Raw genomic sequence first — 18,388 nt, 5'->3', positions numbered from 1 at the left:
ATAAGACTACTTATATTATTAACCTCCCTTAAGGCCTATAAACTTTTTATTTAACTATTATTAAACTATACCTTAAAGATACCTATAATAAGTAGTAATAGCTACTTTTTAAGGTAAGTAGGTAAGGTAATAAAAAGAATAATAATAATAGTATAGTAGCCTTATTACTTACTAACGTCCTTACGCCTACTAAAGAAATATATAATAGTATTACTATTACTATATACCTATAGCTAAAGTAAAAAGCTAGCTGCTTATAGAGATATATTAATTTCTTTAATAAAACTAGCTTTACTATTAGGCCTACTGCCTTCTTTACTACTATAAGTATAGTATATATCTTAATAAAAGAAGAAGCTAACTAACTATTATTAATTAAGCTATAAAAAAAAAGTATTATTACTACTCTAAAGAAGCCCTTTAAGTAAGTAACTACTACTAAGATTAAAAGGCTTATTACTTATAAGGTATTTTACTTTATTTAATATAATAAGAATAAGTACGCTAGAGTATAAATATTTAAATTATAGATTATTAATAAAGTAAAAAGCTAAAATAAAAAACTATATAAGAAATCCTGCCTTATTATCTAAGAATATACTAATAATAGTAAAAAAGTAGTTCTTACTTAGTTACTTATAATCTAGTAAGCTAGCTAGCGCCTTATTCTTACTTTTACTTTATCTTTTATTTATAATAATAATAATTTCTTACTTTAGTTATATAATATTACTTAGGCATATATATAGTTAACTACCTTATTAAATTATATAATTCTTATATACCTTTTATTATAAATATAAGACCTCTATTTAAAAAGCACTATTATATAAGTAGTAAAGCTATTATATAGTATTATAGAGGTAGGCACTTACTAGTAGGTAATATATAGTTACTACTATAAAGAAAAGCTTTAGATAAAGACTTTAACCTTTAATTTATACTTACTAATTACTAATATAAAAAGCCTAGACTTTAGGATTATTAGTATATAGACTAATAATACTATTACCTTTTTAGATAAATCCTTCTCTACTTATAAGGCTAATAAGCTTACTAAGGCTATATTTACTACTAAGGAGAAGTAAATCCTTACTATTAATAACCTACTTACCTTTAATAGTAGTATAGTATCTCTAACTACTAAAGGGAAGCTCCTTCTCTAGTAAAAAGGCTAAAGTAAAAGACTTTAACTTATTAATAAAAAATCTTTATAAGCACTTAAGTAGTACGTTAAGTAATAGGCCTATAGTGTATATATTACGTTAGTCTACTAGCCTAAAGCGTACTTTAACTACTTTATTATAGTATAATACTAATTACCTAATATAAATAAGATTAAGGCACTTAACTATTATATTATATAATAAATAAATAACCTTAACTATAGTCTATTATTTTACTTACTTAACCTTAAATTTATAAAGCTTTTTATTTTTATAAATAGATTATTTATAAATAATAAGGACTTTACTTTATAGCTAGGATTTATTATTATTCTTACTAATAAAGCACCTATAAGTACTACTATAAGTAATAAATTTACTATAACTAGTAATATTATTTACTTTAGCTTAATAAAATATAAGTAAGTTACCTAAAGTATACTAGCCTCTAAGATCTATAGTATAGTTACTAGTACTAATATTACTTATACACTTAGTATAACTATTATAATAATTACTAACTACCTTAAGCTACTATATATACTAATAATCCTTTATACTAACTTATACTTACTTTATAAGTGCCTTATTAAGCTTAAGACTATAAAAAAGAAAAAGCTTATAATTAATATTATAGCCTTTTAGTAGTTATATAAGTAATATAAGGTCTATAAGGTATAATAAATATAAGGTAATAATAATCCTACTAATAGATTTACTAAATTATTACCTAATAAGGCGCTAAAATAACTAGTTAGAAATATAATAGTTTAGATTAGTATAAAGAGATAGGTTTCTTAAGCTACATAACAAATTATATAGATAAAAAGTATTAAATACTTTTAGGCTTTTAATTTTTATTACGTTTTTAAGCTTTTTAGCTACTAAGTAGTATTCAGGCTATTTATAGTAATTTTCTTTTACTTTAGAAAGTTATTAGTATTAAGATATTTAACTGTTTAATAGTAAAGCTAATCTATAGTTATATAATTTACTATTACATAACTTACCTTAGCGGCTTACTTACACTACTATAAATATCTATAGTAATAACTTCTTCTTCTTTTTCCTATTATCTATCTTAACAAGCAACTAGTAGTTAATCAAACTATTACTGCTTTACGATTGCAATCCCTGTAATACCAACATTTATAACTCTAGATCCACAAGCGTAAGCGCTGCACTACGTCTGGGGGTACTGGGTAACGTTTAGGATCCTTCTGTGCGGGCAGGATGGTCTTGTCCATGGCTCCAGCCCGGTCTCAGCTGCGGCGCAGGCCAGGCACAGGATTCAGGCGACGCATCGCCAGCCAATGGCATGGCCTGGGTAGCGAAGAGTGATACTGACGGATGCGAGGAGCAGAGAGAAATAGAGAATCAAAGGAGAGAGATAGAAAGAGACAAAAAGAAAAGAAAAGGTATAAATACCCTCCGACGCTCCAGAAACCAAACGACACGAGTGCAACATCATCAACAACAGGCACAACATCAAAAGCATAACCTACTTACTCAACTTACACCAACCCACCAGGTCCCCACCTCGGTCCTCCTCAAACAATGCATTTCTCCAAGACCTTCATCCTCATCGCGGCGGCCGTCGTCCCCTCGGCCATGGCCGGCTGCAAGAACGCCCCCTACCAGGGAACCTGCCTGACCTGCACCATGTCCTGCCAGGACGGTGAGTAAACAACCGGCTTCTCTTTCCAGTCTCTGGTGGATCGTGATTATAGAAAAGAGGAAAAAAGCTCTGACGTGATTTTCCGCGGCCCTAGACTATAGCGGCCCCGGCCGCCAGGAGTCGCTGCAGCGGATGTCATGCCAGTTCGCCTGTCTTGCGTTCTGCGACGACTGCGACTAAGCCGGAAAGTTCTGCGCCGCGCTTACGTTCTTGGTTTCGGAGGGTTCGAAGGCTTTTTTGTTGATGATGGGAGGAGAGGGATCCCAAGGCCACGGACGCCATCTTATTGGGAGGGAGAGTTTATATGTAAAGGTTTGACGAATTTGAAGTCTTCTTTCCCGGTTCCGTCGTCCATCTTCTTTCAGGTCTGCCATGCTATATCCTGCGTTTGCGGCCATCTTGTCCGCGGCGTGACCGGCTGCAAAAAAACAGGAAACACTCCCATTCAAAAACAGGCTTACCATGCACCTCAACCTACTACGACGGTAAGCATTATTGCCATGGAGAAGTAAGAAACTCCTCACCATATTCAGGGGCTAAGCTCTGATACTCAAGTTCTAATGACTTCCGGGACTAGAATAAAAGTTGGGCGAAAGTTCGTAACCTCGGAGATGGATGGAATGGTTGGATATGTCACTTACATGAATGAAGGCGTGGGAGGGCAGTGTGCCAGTGATACAGGTATTTGTGCTGCCCGGAATGGAATGCTGATAAGCTTATGAGAATCGAATCTCAGGGTTTCCAAAGCTATTCTTTGAATACTGTGGTGAACCCTAGTGTCACTAAGCCACAAGATGCGTTGGCTCGGTTCTCGGCAAAGACAATAACGGGTGGAAACACGGAGTTACTGCATCATGTCTCAAGTGCAGGCCCAGGTAGAGGGAGTCATGATGACTGTACCCATCTATGTGCACTCTTTGAAGAAGTCATAGTTGCTCGCGGCTTCATAGACAGCATGATACGGGGCGATGCCAAAGACCGGCAACTGGATAGTCCTCTGCACAGCCTTCGAAATGCGACACAGCATCTCCATACCAGGACTTCAGTTGTACACGTTGGACTCACAGGAAACCTGCAGGATGAGTTCCAAGTGACGCTAAAACCCACCTGAACAGATTTCGCATTCCATGGATGTACCACTTAGTTATGAGCGCAATGGGCCCGATGTTGCAGGCGAGCCGATGCCGGCGGTTTGATGGATCAGGTGATATCGCGATAGGCACTTAGATACCTACCTACTTTAGATACGTACATGCACATGTATCTAACCGGTTCAGGTAGCGTCAACGTCTAAAGTGGGTCCGGAGTGCGTAATCAGATGATCTGATAAGATCAAATCCATCCACGCACTTTTTAACTTCCCGAACTTCCGCCATGCTTTTCCCCTCCCGCTATATTTAGGGATTGGCAACTTTTGCTCTCTCACTATCACTCTGCGAGACGCACTTGCCACCGGGACAGTCTGTGTTCTTACTACGGTCGGTTGCCTATTGCCTTTCATCGATGCGAACCCTTTCTTCTCGACCGTGAGAATGCGCGTCCTGTTGTCGTGGTCGGCTTCGGCCCCGCGTCTGGCGGTGCACCGGATCCTGCTATCTACGCTCCTCGCTGCCATGTGCCTCTTCCGACACTCGGCCGCGGGCATCTTGGGACCCGGCGACATCTGCTTCGACTCGTGCTCGTACGCCCTCGGCGCCGCGCGCTTCAACGACACTCGGCCGTACAACGGGACCGACTTCCAGAAGGCCAAGCTCATCACCTCGTGCGAGAGCCGCCTGTACATCACGTCCATGTACCTATGCGCCGACCTGCACTGCGACCTGATGCACCGGATCGCCGGGCTGAGTGACCTCAATCACACCTGCCAGACATCCATGAACACGTCGCTGCCGCCGTTCGAGATCATTGCCAACTACTCGAGCGAAGAGATTGCCGGTCTGAGACGGCTGACTAAGGAAGAGGGCGTCGCTAAGACCGTGCTTAATGAGATCGTCTTGCCTGCGGATGCCTTCTATCAGATCTGGGCTGACACTCTCGTACGACTGACACCCCTTGAGATGCGTATCACATGTGACTGACGCATATCCAGGATTCCGTCAAGTACACTTACGGGTACCATTTCAGATACGGGTTCGTCGCTGGCTTGTCCCCGTTGTACCACATTTCCTAACCCGCCGTGCCAGCTTCTACGTGATTGTCTTTTGGTTCATCGTGATCGCTATCGGGCTGGGATCTCGTCTCGTCTCGGCCATCGGGGACCTGCAAAAGCGAGAGTACGATCCGCGCAACACGCCCGGCATCTGCCACGCACCCGCCCTGTGGCTCAAGCGCTACATCACCGTCCCCGCCACCTTTGGGTACCGTTGCTCGCAGAACCTAGGCTGGTGTACGATCCCGCCTCGGGTCCAGAGTCTCACCATCTTGGCCTTTATTGTCGTGAATATCTTCTTTTGCATCCACGGCTACAAGATATTCCGCGGCCACATGTAGTAAGTGACATGCTCTTTCGCATTCGGTGGCGCACGCCGACTCACGTTTCCTAGCTGGCCCACGGTCTATCACCTGGTGTGGCGTTACGTCGCCGATAGGACCGGCATCATTTCCTTTGCCAATTTCCCCATCATCTGGCTGTTCGGTATGCGGAACAACCTACTCATGTGGGTGACCGGTTGGGACTTTGGCACGTACAATAACTTCCACCGCTGGGTCGCCCGTGTAGCGACACTGCAAGCCGTCATCCACTCCGTCGGCTACGTCGTCCTCGTCTTTGACGGTAGGCCTCGCGTCAACTTTCCACGTCCCATAGTTTCCTGACAGCTTTCTAGACGGTGGCTTGGCGTATTTCGTGTCGTATTGGAAGATCATGTTCTGGTGGGCAGGCTGGCTGGTAGGTGTCGCAATACAAACCACTGTGTGGTCTTTGCTGACAGATCGTAGGCAACTTTTGGCATGGTCGCTCTTGTGGGAGCGTCGGTGTACTGGATGCGACGGAAACAGTACGAGCTGTTCCTAATCCTCCACATCCTTCTGTCTATTCTTACTCTCATCACCATGCTTGGGTATGTTGCGCATCAAATAACATGCTGTGCCGTCTCACACTAACAACCCACAGCCACGTCTCCATATTCAACGGGGAGTATGACTTCCTATTCTGGGTACCCTTTTACATCTGGATAGGCGACCGCGTGTTACGCATGGCGAGGACATTGGCCTTCAACCTCAGGTTCTGGAACACCTTCGCCCTCGCGAGCTACGACACAAACTCCAACATCGTACGCCTCAGCGTCCCCTACCCCACCAGTTTCTACGAGCCGAAGCCGGGCACCTACTACTACCTTCACGTCCTCAGCGACAAGTGCTTCTGGGAGAGTCACCCGTTCACCATGGCCCGCACGACGACGAATCTGAGCGCGGGCCGCAAATCGTCCTGCGAGGAGACTCCCCTGCTCGTCGCGGGCGAGCAGGACCAGGAGCCCGTGTCCGAGGTCGCTCTTCAGCCGAAGAGGGGCGAGCCCTCGATGACGTTCCTCATCCGCCCGTACGACAGCTTCACCGCCCGCCTCCGCGAGAAAGCCACGGCCGCGTGGCCCCACCCGGCGCGCCTCCGCGTGCTCATCGAAGGGCCCTACGGCCACACGCAGCCCTTTGACCAGTTCGACGGCCTGCTCTTCATCGTCGGGGGCAGCGGCGTCGTGGTGCCGCTCGCGCACCTCGCCGAGCTCACCAAGGACGGGTCGAGGGCGCGGTCGGTCAAGATCGTCTGGGCGGTCCGCGAGCTGAGCTTCGCCGCCGACGTGTTGAAGCAGGACTTTGAAGATGCGTTCGACAGCGGGAAGCTGTCGGTCGACGTCTACCTCACGCAGCACAGCCCTGCGGCCAGCGCCGCGCGACCTGACGACTGGCCGGAGCAGGTGCGCCTGCTCCACGGCCGGCCGGAAGTGCGCGAGGAGGTGCAGGAGGCCGCCATTGGGGCGAGCAAGGCCAGCCTCGCGGTGGTGGCGTGCGGGCCGGGCGTCATGGCCGACGATGCGAGGCGGTCCGTCGTCGAGATGCTCGACCGGGGGTGGTCGGGGGTCGAGTACTTTCAAGAAAGCTTCAATTGGTGATGTTACATATGCATCATTATGACTTGGACATGATTTTGGGGATAGAAAGGCATACACCGGGCATGATGTTGATGTGGCGTCGGGCGTTTCGGGATATCCGTGGTTCTTTTTTTGTTTAACCTATTTGATATGTACATGTGCTCATACCAGGTACATGAGTATTTTTGATTTGGTTATTCGTCATCATTGCCCGTCTTTTGCTTCTTATGCTTGACGTCGACGACATCCTCCTCCATCAGCTCGCTCTTTTCGTCCAGCCCGCTCCACTTGGGCTTCCCGTCGGGCATGTCGACGACCCTCTGGCCGTAGAATATGTGCTTCCTGGAACAACGGGGGGTTAGCGGTCATTACCCACCACGGCTGGCTTTCCGATGCGGAGGGGTTCAGTGAAGGAGGGAGGAAGCACGCACTGGACCTCAAAGTTGTCACGCTTCTGCTCGCCGTCAAAGTGCAGCAGGCCGGGGAAGACGAGGACCATGTTGCGGCCCTCGTCCATGATGCGGCTGCCGCAGAAGCCGCAGCTGACCTTGCAGGGCAGGTCGTGGCCCTGGAGGTTCTTGCCGGAGGAGTAGAAGGCGAGGCCGTCGACGCCCTTGTCGAAGGCGAGGTCCTCCTTGTGGAAGATGGCGGCCCACTGGAAGGGGGCGCCTGGGGGTTGTGTGTGTGTGTCAGCGGGATGTTATACAACTTACTTACTGCCGAGCGAGGCAGGTCGAAAGAGAGGGAAAGGAAGAACTGACCATGCATCTTCTGGCAGTCCTTGCAGTGGCAGTACTTGGAGGCGAGCGGCTTGTCCTTCTGCAGCCAGTACGAGACCTGGCCGCACTGGCAGGCGCCGCGGATCTTCTTCTGGAAGCTGTCGCCGTGGGGGTGTGACTTGCCGGGGGGCACGTAGGGGGCCTGGGTCTTCCAGTCCTCGTCCCTGCTGTTTTCCGTCTTCTGGGTCGAGTTGGTTTCCGCCTGCTTCGTCATGTTGGCGGCGGAGGAGTGGATGTGGTGGTGGTGGTGGTGGCTCGAAGACGGATCTGTCGTGTAGATGGAGCGTGGTGAGACGGGTGCCGGGATGGATCTCGACGGTAAAGGTGCTGCTAGGATGGTCTTTTGTTTGACAAACTCAATTGGCAACGGGACGAGATGCGAGGCCCGGAGGTTTTGTTGCTGCTTCTGCCGTGACAACACGGACGACCTGAGCGAGGGCAGCCGCAGGGTCCAATGACGCGCTGATGATGACATCACGAGAGGGTAATTGATGATGCTTCTAATGCGGGAGAATAAGAAATGGACCCGCACGGACGATGCGGTTACAGTGTAAATTCCACAGAGGGAGGGGAATGGGGGTGGAAGAAGGAAAAGAAAAGCCACAAAAAGGGAACTGATGATGCACGTGTACCTAACGGTGCCACGCAAGGCGCTCTCGGGGGTTTATATCTTCAGATGGCGTTGGTTCGGACGAGTCACGACATGATGAACTAGATATATATCCATCTATCTCCGTACTCGGCCGATTTGTATTGGCTCTTGTGGTCTCCAATCTTTGGATATGCGCGCGTGTTGACATCATGATTGAGTGTTGCCCGCTGGTCGAATTACACGGCACAGCTCTCTTTCCAGGGGTAATTCGACGGCCGGTCGAGCTGTCATCGAGCATCATCGGCCGGATCGGGTTTACCCCACAGACGCCACGCGGATCTGTCATTCTTAGCTTTGGACCTATATCTATGCAAGGTGCTGTAAGCTCGCTTAGGGCAACCCAGCACGTGGCGTACTACGAGTTAAGAACGTGTAGTTGTTCGCTCGACCAATCAAAGGAGTTATCTTTGGATATATCTGTGCAACCACTGGTATTGGACAGTTGCGATACTCTCCCTAAAACCTCTAATTGTGGAGTTGTGGCTACTCAGTTATTCGAGTTGACTTTGATTGGTTGCCTGCTCTGATAGCAGCAATAAGAGATGCATAAGTACGGATCCTGTCTTCAGCTTTCAACTTCCACTCCAATCATTGGCCGTTGAATCCTTGTCGACTAGGTTGTATCGCCAGCCGAGATAACAGGATGCGGCTAAACTGATGCACAACCAGGCCTCTCCGCCTCCAATGTCCTGTCACGTGGTCCTTGGCATCAGCATCACCCTCATGACACTCCACAAAACATATCCTACTGCCTCACCACGTACTCCCGATAGGCCGCCCTGGGCCCCCCCCCCCCCCCCCCCCCCCCCCCCTTCGCCATGGCACGCGACATCTGGTCTGAATCTGGTCTTTGGTACAGCTTGCTTGGACTGGTCGTCCCAATTATCGTCTGTCTGGCGGTTGTTGCAGCCAGTCGTTGGGCAGTATCACCCGCCCCAACTGTCATGAGGCCACCGAAGCCCCTCAAAAGCCTGACGTTTCGGGTCGACGACATTCCAGTGGACCACATTGATGACCTCGACCGCAACATCCAGTCCATTGCTGAGCGCGATGCTGATCTGCGCGCCGCCGCTTTTACCCGTCGTTCCCTTGGGCACAGTGACAACAAACACGTGTGTGCTACCGTCACGGCCACCACAACTCTCTCGGGTAACGACTTATGTTCGCGGTTGACCCGAGCCGGCAAGGGTTTCCCTTACAGCTATAGTTGTGACTTTGACGGCATCACGCCCTTGTACGAAGACACCAACGGCGCAGCGGTAGAGTAAGTGCCCCCTTACGTCCATCAGCCTTGTCCCATGGATTCTGTTCTCCTGCTGCCGCACCGCATTGTGACCGCTGACCCGTAGCTCGCAGCATCATCGCCGTGCCTGGTCTTGGAAGTCACCCGCTCGGGTCTTGGAAATCCCCTCGTAATGATGACGTCTGGCTGCGGGACTTCCTGCCCAAGGATGTGCCCAATATCCGAGTGCTGATCTATGGCTACGACACGACGCTGCCAGGCAGCCGCTCCAAGCAATCCATCGAGGATTTGGGCGGAATTCTAGTAGAGCGACTCGTTGCGTTTCGCGCAAGAGACGGTGTAAGTGAGCCTAGGAGAAGTGTGAACTTGCGCTGATATCAAGCAGACAACTCGCCGGCCGCTCATCTTCATTGGACATAGCCTAGGTGGCCTGCTTATCAAAGAGGTGCGGTGCTTCTCTAACCCGCTGTGAAGCAGTAGGCTAAACTATATCACAGGCTCTTATCCGCGCTCGCAATTCACGCGATGTTGATATCGCAGACCTTGCCAAGGCATGCTACGCCCTTCTATTTTTCGGCGTTCCGAATCTCGGCCTGCGTAATGAACAGCTCAGGACCATGGTCCGTGGCCAACCGAACGACGCTCTGGTGCACGACCTGATTGTCGATAACGACTCTGAAGCTTCGACCTTCCTCAAGAGACTTGCCGATGACTTTGCTGAGAAATGCAAGGATCACTATCGAGTGATGTCGTTTTTTGAGCGTATGCTCAGCCCAACTGTACAGGTAAGCCATACTGTTGAAAAACAGAAAGGCGTGTGTTGATATTTGTACTATAGCGTGACGACGAAGGTAATTGGCGAAAGACGGGTCCGGCTTCCTTGCTAGTGACACAAAAGTCTGCCACTGCCACAGGCCTAGTAGCAGTAGCTGACGAAGACAACATTGCACTTAACGCGGACCACTCTGGGATCGTCAAATACAGCTCCAGAGGCCAGGGCGACTACCCTACAGTAAGAAGAAGACTCATGGATTGCGTTGAAAGGGCAATCCTAGACGTGCCCAGACGATTTACCGAGCATAGTACGTCACTCTCCGCGGTGTAGCCATGCAAAGGCTGACTTTCTCAGTCAGGCTTTGAGAATCTCTATTCCAAAAGAGTAGAAGATTGTATGAGGTCGCTGGCGTTTCAGGAAATCGATGGTCGACAGAACGGCATAGATGCTGCTGCCGCCGGTACCTGCCAATGGCTCCCGAGCCATGAGACTCTCACGGCCTGGATTCGCCAACATCGGGGCTTGTTATGGATCAAAGGCAAGCCTGGAGCTGGCAAGTCGACTCTAATGAAATATGCCCTCGAAAAGGTCCCACATCTTTACGAGACGCAGCCGCTGGTTCTTTCTTTCTTTTTCCATGGACGTGGCCATGAATTGCAGAAGTCGCAGCTCGGCCTCTTTCGGTCCCTCCTGCATCAGCTGTTGAATCACGTTCCGGGAGCACTCTCTGACTTGATCGACACTTTCGGCGTGAACGTGAAAACCGTAGGCGAAGCTGGAAAAGAATGGCAATGGCATGTTCCAATGCTGCAGGTTTTCTTCCAGTCATCGCTTTCGAAGATTCTGAAGCAACGTGCGGTTCTCGTCTTCATCGATGCGCTCGACGAATGTGGAGAAGAACCTGCTGTTCAGCTTATAGAGTTCTTCAAGAAGACTCTCTCAGGCCTTTCATTAGAAGATTCGCAATTCAGCATCTGCTTTTCCTGCCGCCATTACCCTATCGTTGAGCTTGAAGGTGGATCAACGATACATATTGATCAGGAAAATGGCAGGGACATCGATACGTATGTTCGAACCCATCTTCCGTCAGAGCAAGACTCGGACATCCGAAGCCTCTTGAGCCAGCGAGCGCAAGGGGTATTTATGTGGGCCCACCTCGTCGTCAACCGCGTTTTACAAATGAAGCGCAACGGCAAATCTCCAAGCAAAATCAAGCGTGAGGTTGAGCGAGTCCCGCAGCAACTGGACGACCTTTACTACGACTTGCTTCAAGGCTTGAACTCAGAGGACCGTCCTGAGACCCTACGACTGGTGCAATGGGTGTGTTTCTCGATTCGGCCATTGACAATGTATGAGTTGCCATGGGCAATGACGATTGATCCAGACATTCCAACCCAAACGCTCGACGATTGCGAGCAATCTGACGAATTTATTTCAAAGGATGACATGCACCGGAGAGTCACATCCCTTAGCTGTGGACTTGCAGAAGTAGCGTCTTCCGACAAATCTCACGTTATTCAGTTCATCCATCAGTCAGTCAGAGATTTCTTCATCGAGCGGGGGTTGTCGGCTCTCGATGATACCATTGAAACAGCCAGATTGGTAGCGCCTACCGTCAATTGCCGTTTGTTTTTTCAATGCATCAGTTACTTCAAAATGACTGTCTCTTCAGACGCCGGGGGTTTCTGCATAGATCATGCCTTCAAGTTCCCATTTTTGCGTTATGCAGTATTATACTGGGCATCTCACGCCAAGCGGGGCGAGGCGGCAGACGTATATGCAAAAGACATCCTCGAATCTTTCGGTTGGCCTTCGCGTTCCTTAGTGGACAAATTGGTAAAGGCAATTGAATTTTTTGAGAGTGATGCATGGTTTCGGAAAGTTCGAGCAGCTAGTCTGGTGCATATTGCATCCCTACACGACCTACAGGGACTTCTGCAAATCATTATGGAGCATACCGAGGCGCACATTGATGCAAAGTCTGATGGCGGCGGAACGCCACTGTCTTTCGCAGCTGAGAAGGGCAACGACGCAATCGTTAAGATGCTTCTCGATACAGGCAAGGTTGACGTCAACTCAAAGGACAATAATGGCTGGACGCCACTATCTTTTGCGGCCGAGAAGGGCAGCGAAGTTATTGTTAAGATGCTTCTTGACACAGGCAAGGTTAACACTAGCTCAGAAGATAACTATGGCTGGACGCCACTATCTTGGGCAGCTATGAATGGGCACGATGGAGTTGTTAAGATGCTCCTTGATACAGGCAAGGTCAAAGTTACCTTGAGGGACATTAATAGCTTGACGCTACTATCCTCAGCAGCTATAGATGGGTACAAGAAGTCTTTGAAGATACTTCTCAACACAGGCAAGGTTGAAGTTGACTCAAGAGACACTAATGGCCGGACGCCACTATCTTGGGCAGCTGGGAATGGGCAAGAGGAAATTGTTAAGATACTTGTCGATACAGGCAAGGTTGACGTTGACTCAAGAGATGACGATGGCTGGACGCCACTCTCTTGGGCAGCTACAAATGGGCAAGAGGAAATTGTTAAGACACTTGTCGATACAGGCAAGGTTGATGTTAACTCAAGACACAACGATGGCTCGACGCCACTCTCTTGGGCAGCTACAAATGGGCACGAGGGAATTGTTAAGATACTTGTCGATACAGGCAAGGTTGACATGGACTCGAGAGATATAAATGGCTGGACGCCGTTATCTTGGGCAGCTTATGGTGAGAAAAGGGCGTCCGACGGGGCCAAACTGCTGACTCTCTCGTAGTTTTCGTCCAAGGCCCGTACCTGGTCAAAACGCTGCTATCTCGGGCGGCTTCGTTTGGGCACGAGGGAGTTGTTAAGATGCTTCTTGACACAGGCATGGCTAGTATCAACTCAAGATGCAAAGGTGGTCGGACTTCGTTGTCCTGGGCGGCTGCGTGTGGGTTTGATGAGGTGGTCAAAATGCTTCTCGATGCAGACGGGATCGACGTCAACACAAGAGACAATGCGGGCCGGACGCCAATATCCGCGGCTGCTAGGAAGGGGCGCGTCAAAGTGGTGGCGTCGCTTTGCGATAAGCGCACTACCGACGTCAATCTCGAAGACAAAGGAGGGTTCACTCCATTCATGAGGGCTGTGTGGAGAGGTCACAAAGAGGTCGCCGATGTCCTCCTCCAGACTGGACGTCTTTCATATCGGCATTGCATGGATGGTCTCTGTTATCAGGCATTTTGGACCCTTAATCCAGAAGAACTGGACCAATTCATGGTTGACGCTGACTTGGATATGGGGGAGGATTTCTTTGGACTGAGGGAATTGTTTTGCGATTTGTCGATACCATGATCATAAAATCACACCTATGTAGACCTTCTTGAAACCAATACGCGGTCACTGCTTGTTTCTCAGTTGAATGATTCTGTTTAGGTAATGCTGTAGCCCTGTGTATGATCATCCATCATCAGTTAAGAACTTCAGTGTCGCCTCTCAGTTGTCCCATCACGCTCATTATTCTGTGGAACAGTTGAAACACATTGGCATGCTTGGGTTTAGATTCATCGACTTCCGTGCTGATGCGACGTGCATTCGCCCACACTTAGCTCCATGGTCTTGCTCAATGAGAAAGATTATTTCCACAGCCGGGCATCTCGGTGTCATCTTCAACGTCGGAAGAAACCAAATCTGCTCGTCGGACTCCCTAAACCGCTTTGCTTTCCACCCCCCGCCCACTTCTGGCCCGTCTCAACCTCCAATCCTCCTCCTCGTCCTCCAACAGCCTCTGTCCAGGTAGTCTCACGGCCCGGTCCAGGGCGACAGGGAGTCCCCGGTGACGTCCCCTCAGCATGACGAGGCACAGCACCAGCTTGCTCCCCGCATGCCAGCCGCCGGAGAAGCTCATGGCGTCCTTGGGCAGGCCTACCGAGATGCCCACGCACCCGTAGCCGGAGACCACCTCGAAGACGACGTTGAAGACGGAAAAGTGCACCGGGTCCTCGAGGAAATGCGACGTCTCGATGGTGACGATGATGAGCACGGCGAGGGTGAGCAGCCATAGATCGTGGGCGAGCTGTCCGCGGATCTGCTGGCTCACAAAGCTCGTCCGGGACTCGAGGCCGTCGGCCCTCTTCGGATTGGCCGCGCCCACCCCGGCAAAGCTGAGGTTGTCCCTGATCAGCTTGGTGAGCAGCCCGTTGCCGCCGCCGTGCTTTTTCTCGTCGGTGGAGGAGCGGCTCGGGGCGTCGTCGTCGTCGTCGTCGTCGGCGTAGATACCCAAAGAGCGCTCCTCGTAGACGTTGGAGTGGCGCATCGTTATCACGACGGGGTAGACGGAGATGTACATCATGATGACGTACAGAACCTGCAGCCCTGGGTAGGCGGAGGCAATGGGGATGACATAGAAACCACCCGAGCGGACAGCTAAGTGATGATCAGCAGACCATAAATACAGACTAGCGGCGGCGTGAGAGATTCGGGGTGTATTTCTTACCAATGGCTTGGAACAGGCCGTCCAGCACGCGGGCTCCGACGGGAATGGCCTCAATGACGGGGTTACCGATGTTGAGGACCTCAAATGCCATCCAGTCGATCCCATTCGTCAGTACTACCATGAAGAATAGCCACCAGGTTGGTCTGGATGGAAACAAGTTTGTATAGACCCGTCGCGGGTATCTGAGGATGAACTCCAACGTGCTCTTCAGCTCAACGTGTATTTCTTCCCCTGTGGTAAGGCGAAGCACCTTCAACGCAGACCAAAAGATGAGTCTGAGAAACAGAGGGTACGCCGTGTTGCCCGCCAAGATCAGCAGGCCCATGGTGATGAGCACGAAGTAAGCCTGCTGGAAGGGCACCATGTTGGCGTCGAGGAGCGACATGCCCGAGTTGTTGAACGCCGAGACGGCGAAGAAGATGCCGGCCCACCAGGGATTCGCGCCGTTGGACGTCGCCACCGTCGGCATGTTGTTCGCTATCCAGGCTCCGATGGCCAGGCTGCCGAGGACCTGCCAGAGGATGGAGTACACCGGGACCACGACTGACAGCAGACGAAGGGCGCGGTACTCGTGGCCGCCGAGACGGGAGCGCTCGGAGGCCGTGAGAGAGTGGAACTGGGAGTTGCGGCCTTCTTTGGCGGAGCTGAGAAACGAAAGCCAGGGGCGGGTCGGCTTGGTGCTCGAGGACACCGAGTGCGTCGAACGCCGCGTGAGGTTCTCGGGCGTGTCGATGGTGATGTGGTTGTCCCCGGCCCGGGCCTGGCTCGAAACCCCCCGCTCCATCACCCCCGTCATGCTTGCCCCGCCCTTGCCCCTCGACGCGGCATCACGGCCGTTGAAGATGGGCAGCCGGCCGTGCTGCCGGTCCCTCTCTTCGTCGCTCGCCTGGACGACCTCCCGGAGACTCTTTTCGAAGACGTGCTTCCGCGCCAGGACCGTCCAGATGGAGACCCAGACGGAGCTCCCGACGATGATGAGCAGCCAGAGCATGACCTGCTGCCACACGGTCATCTCGCTCAGGTTGACGGTGTTGAGGCCGGCCTCGGTCATGGCGGAGACGACGAGGAAGAGCGAGTCGACATAGCCGATGCTGCCGTGCGGGCTGGACGAGACGTAGAAGATGACCGAGGCGAGGAGGGTCGTGCCGATGAAGTAGGCGTAGTGCAGCGTGATGAAGTTGAGCGGCGGGAGGAACGAGCGGAGGCCGCTGCTTGTCGAGCGACGGAACTCTGCACGGCCGTCATCACGATCCCGGCCGTCTTGTTCAAGAGCCGTCGGCCTCGGTGGTTGGAACGACATCGTGGCTGGCGCTTCGGACCCTGGACGCCCGAGACCTTTTTTCTTTTTGGCCCGGCCGGGAACGAGATTAGACTATCTCGAGTTCCGAGATGTCAAGTAATAGAGTTCACACCCGCTGCGCGAAACGCCAAAAACCCAAGTTAGAGGTTGTCTCTTCAACTCCTAGTCCCTGCTGTTGCAATGTGAAGCCACCGCGCCAAACCCCTCTTGGTGGCTGTGCCAACCTTCTTTTTTTTTTTTGTTATTGTCTTTGAGCCTTTGTTAAGCACACACACACACACACACACACAAATTGTCGGTGAGAGGCATCAGGGGGGGAGATGGGTGGATTCGAGCCACTTGAACCTGACGAGTCATTCGTCCAGACAAGGAGGGGGATGCTATCCATTGAGTTCTTTCATCTCGCTTGGCCCACCAAAGTTTATCCTCACCGAGATTATTCACCGAAGACTTACACTTACCGACATCTAACCTTGACCCCTTATCATATTTCCTTAGTTCATGTGTTGTATGTTTCACCACAGCCGGCTGGACGCTTGCATATACATAACATTTCTGATGTAAGATGTTATGATGGACCCGCCTGTTTGGTTTCTCTAACCCCCTTTTCCGTCCTCGAAGGCAATATGAAACGGGCTGGCCCGTTTGTCCCACCATTCTGAGAAGCTCATGACTACGATGGAGAAGTCACCGACTGTATCACAATGCATTGGGAACTCATTTTTGTCAAGCAAACCAGTTGATTCAAACACCCTACTCAAGAACACCCAGCTTATCATGTCGATAGACACCAAACCCAGCCAAGTGAACCCAAAGCTCCTGGGCCGACCGTTTTCGTAACGTACAAACATTGCCCTGCTCCTCGGCCCGTAGGCCGGAGTATGTAAGAAAAAGAATATAGAGACATCATAAGAAAGAACAACAACCTCCCAGCACCCCATGCGAGAAATCCTAGCAGACTTCTAACACCCATTCACCGCATTCACAAGCTCTCGAGGCGCTTAGAAGCCGAGGAGGCTGTTGAACTTGGTGGCGACGTCGGCGCTCTTGTCACCGGAGGCCAAGATCTGGGCCTGGGCGCTCTTGCAGAGGGACTTGGCGGCAGCGTTGGCACCGCAGACGTTGGTGAGCTGGTCGCAGACCCGGTTGGTGATGATGTTGGGGTTGAGGGCATCCTGCTGGCCCTGGGCAACGAGGGGGTCGGTGGGCAGGAAGGTTCCCTCAGTCGCCTTGCGGCCGGGACGTCCGAGCTGGAAGTCGATGGTGGGAGTGCACTTGCCGAAGTCAGCAGCGCCACCAGCAGCAGCGCCACCAGCAGCAGCACCGGCACCAGCGTCGTTGTTGTTGTTGTTGTTGTTGTTGCCGGCATCAGCCTTGTCGTTGTCCTGGTCCTTGTTCTGGTCCTTGTTGTTCTGGTTGTCGTTACCGGCCTCGGCGGTGCTGTTACCAGCGGCGGCACCGCCAGCGGCGGCGCCACCGTTGCAGTCATCAGCGGCATTGTCGTTGTTGTTACCAGTGCTGGCGTTGTTGTTGCCCTTGTCCTTGTTCTGGTCCTTGTTCTGGTTGTTGTTACCGGCGCTGCCATTGCCTCCAGCAGCAGCACCTCCAGCAGCAGCACCTCCAGCAGCGGCGCCACCAGCAGCGGCGCCCTTGACGGTGAAGTTGGAGAAGCCCTGGGCCTTCATGACGTCGGCGACGGAAAGACCAGTGGCGTCGAAGGGGCTGGTCAGCGAAGTCTTGGAGTTGGCGTTCTCAAGGTCGGAGCCGCCGACGGAAGGGTCGACAAGGGGCACGATGCCGCGGAGGGCCTGGGTGGCAGGAAGGGAGGCATCGCCGCAGATGTTGGGGACGCTGACGACGAAGGGGTTGAAGTTCTGCTCAGCGGCGACGAGGCCCTTGGCGGCCGCGAGGACGTCGTCACCAGTACCGAGGGCGGCGACCTGGTCGGCGAGCTTGAGCTTGGCGCAGGGGTCGGCGGCAGCGAGGAGGGTGCCGGGGACGCTGCCGGAGAGGGTAGCGGCTTCACCGGGGCTGCCGGCCTGAAGAGAGGCGATGGCGGCAGTGGGGACGTTCTCCTGGCCGAAACGGGCCTCGACGCAGGCCAGAATGGCGGAGATGAGGAAAAGCTTGGTGGAAGACATGTTGACTGTTCTGAAACTAGAAGCTGGGTGTCGAAAAAGATTTGTTAAAAGTGTGAAGAAAGATTGTAAATGGCCGGCTAGCGGTTT

General features: G+C 51.0%; 6 protein-coding genes across 6 annotated transcripts; 3 read left to right on the top strand and 3 right to left on the bottom strand.

Annotated features, from left to right (window-relative positions):
• Positions 1-2,723: 2,723 nt before the first annotated feature.
• Positions 2,724-3,024, top strand: GLRG_06052 (uncharacterized protein; the record flags this gene model as incomplete). Its single annotated transcript, XM_008096737.1, has 2 exons — positions 2,724-2,844; positions 2,939-3,024. The coding sequence occupies 2 exons, from the start codon at positions 2,724-2,726 to the stop codon at positions 3,022-3,024; spliced, it is 207 nt and encodes a 68-aa protein (XP_008094928.1).
• Positions 3,025-4,376: 1,352 nt separating this feature from the next.
• On the top strand, positions 4,377-6,950 carry GLRG_06051 (ferric reductase like transmembrane component; the record flags this gene model as incomplete). Its single annotated transcript, XM_008096736.1, has 7 exons — positions 4,377-4,880; positions 4,934-4,974; positions 5,028-5,333; positions 5,388-5,617; positions 5,670-5,731; positions 5,782-5,903; positions 5,957-6,950. 7 exons carry the CDS (start codon positions 4,377-4,379, stop codon positions 6,948-6,950), a joined length of 2,259 nt encoding a protein of 752 aa, XP_008094927.1.
• Positions 6,951-7,123: 173 nt separating this feature from the next.
• Positions 7,124-7,922, bottom strand: GLRG_06050 (uncharacterized protein; the record flags this gene model as incomplete). Its single annotated transcript, XM_008096735.1, has 3 exons — positions 7,124-7,271; positions 7,361-7,598; positions 7,691-7,922. 3 exons carry the CDS (start codon positions 7,920-7,922, stop codon positions 7,124-7,126), a joined length of 618 nt encoding a protein of 205 aa, XP_008094926.1.
• Positions 7,923-9,178: 1,256 nt separating this feature from the next.
• GLRG_06049 (uncharacterized protein) lies at positions 9,179-13,719 on the top strand (the record flags this gene model as incomplete). Its single annotated transcript, XM_008096734.1, has 7 exons — positions 9,179-9,624; positions 9,717-9,942; positions 9,989-10,048; positions 10,101-10,388; positions 10,442-10,685; positions 10,737-13,112; positions 13,160-13,719. The coding sequence occupies 7 exons, from the start codon at positions 9,179-9,181 to the stop codon at positions 13,717-13,719; spliced, it is 4,200 nt and encodes a 1,399-aa protein (XP_008094925.1).
• A 352-nt stretch (positions 13,720-14,071) lies between these two features.
• Positions 14,072-16,160, bottom strand: GLRG_06048 (cation transporter; the record flags this gene model as incomplete). The annotated part of the gene is made up of 2 exons (XM_008096733.1): positions 14,072-14,790; positions 14,861-16,160. 2 exons carry the CDS (start codon positions 16,158-16,160, stop codon positions 14,072-14,074), a joined length of 2,019 nt encoding a protein of 672 aa, XP_008094924.1.
• Positions 16,161-17,161: 1,001 nt separating this feature from the next.
• On the bottom strand, positions 17,162-18,301 carry GLRG_06047 (uncharacterized protein; the record flags this gene model as incomplete). The annotated part of the gene is made up of 1 exon (XM_008096732.1): positions 17,162-18,301. One exon carries the CDS (start codon positions 18,299-18,301, stop codon positions 17,162-17,164), a length of 1,140 nt encoding a protein of 379 aa, XP_008094923.1.
• Positions 18,302-18,388: the final 87 nt, after the last annotated feature.

The sequence above is a fragment of the Colletotrichum graminicola genome (assembly GCF_000149035.1).
Source record: "Colletotrichum graminicola M1.001 genomic scaffold supercont1.21, whole genome shotgun sequence".
Lineage (NCBI taxonomy): Eukaryota > Fungi > Ascomycota > Sordariomycetes > Glomerellales > Glomerellaceae > Colletotrichum > Colletotrichum graminicola.
The sequence above is the reverse complement of the archived record's forward strand: the minus strand, read 5'-3'. Positions and strand labels throughout refer to the sequence as shown.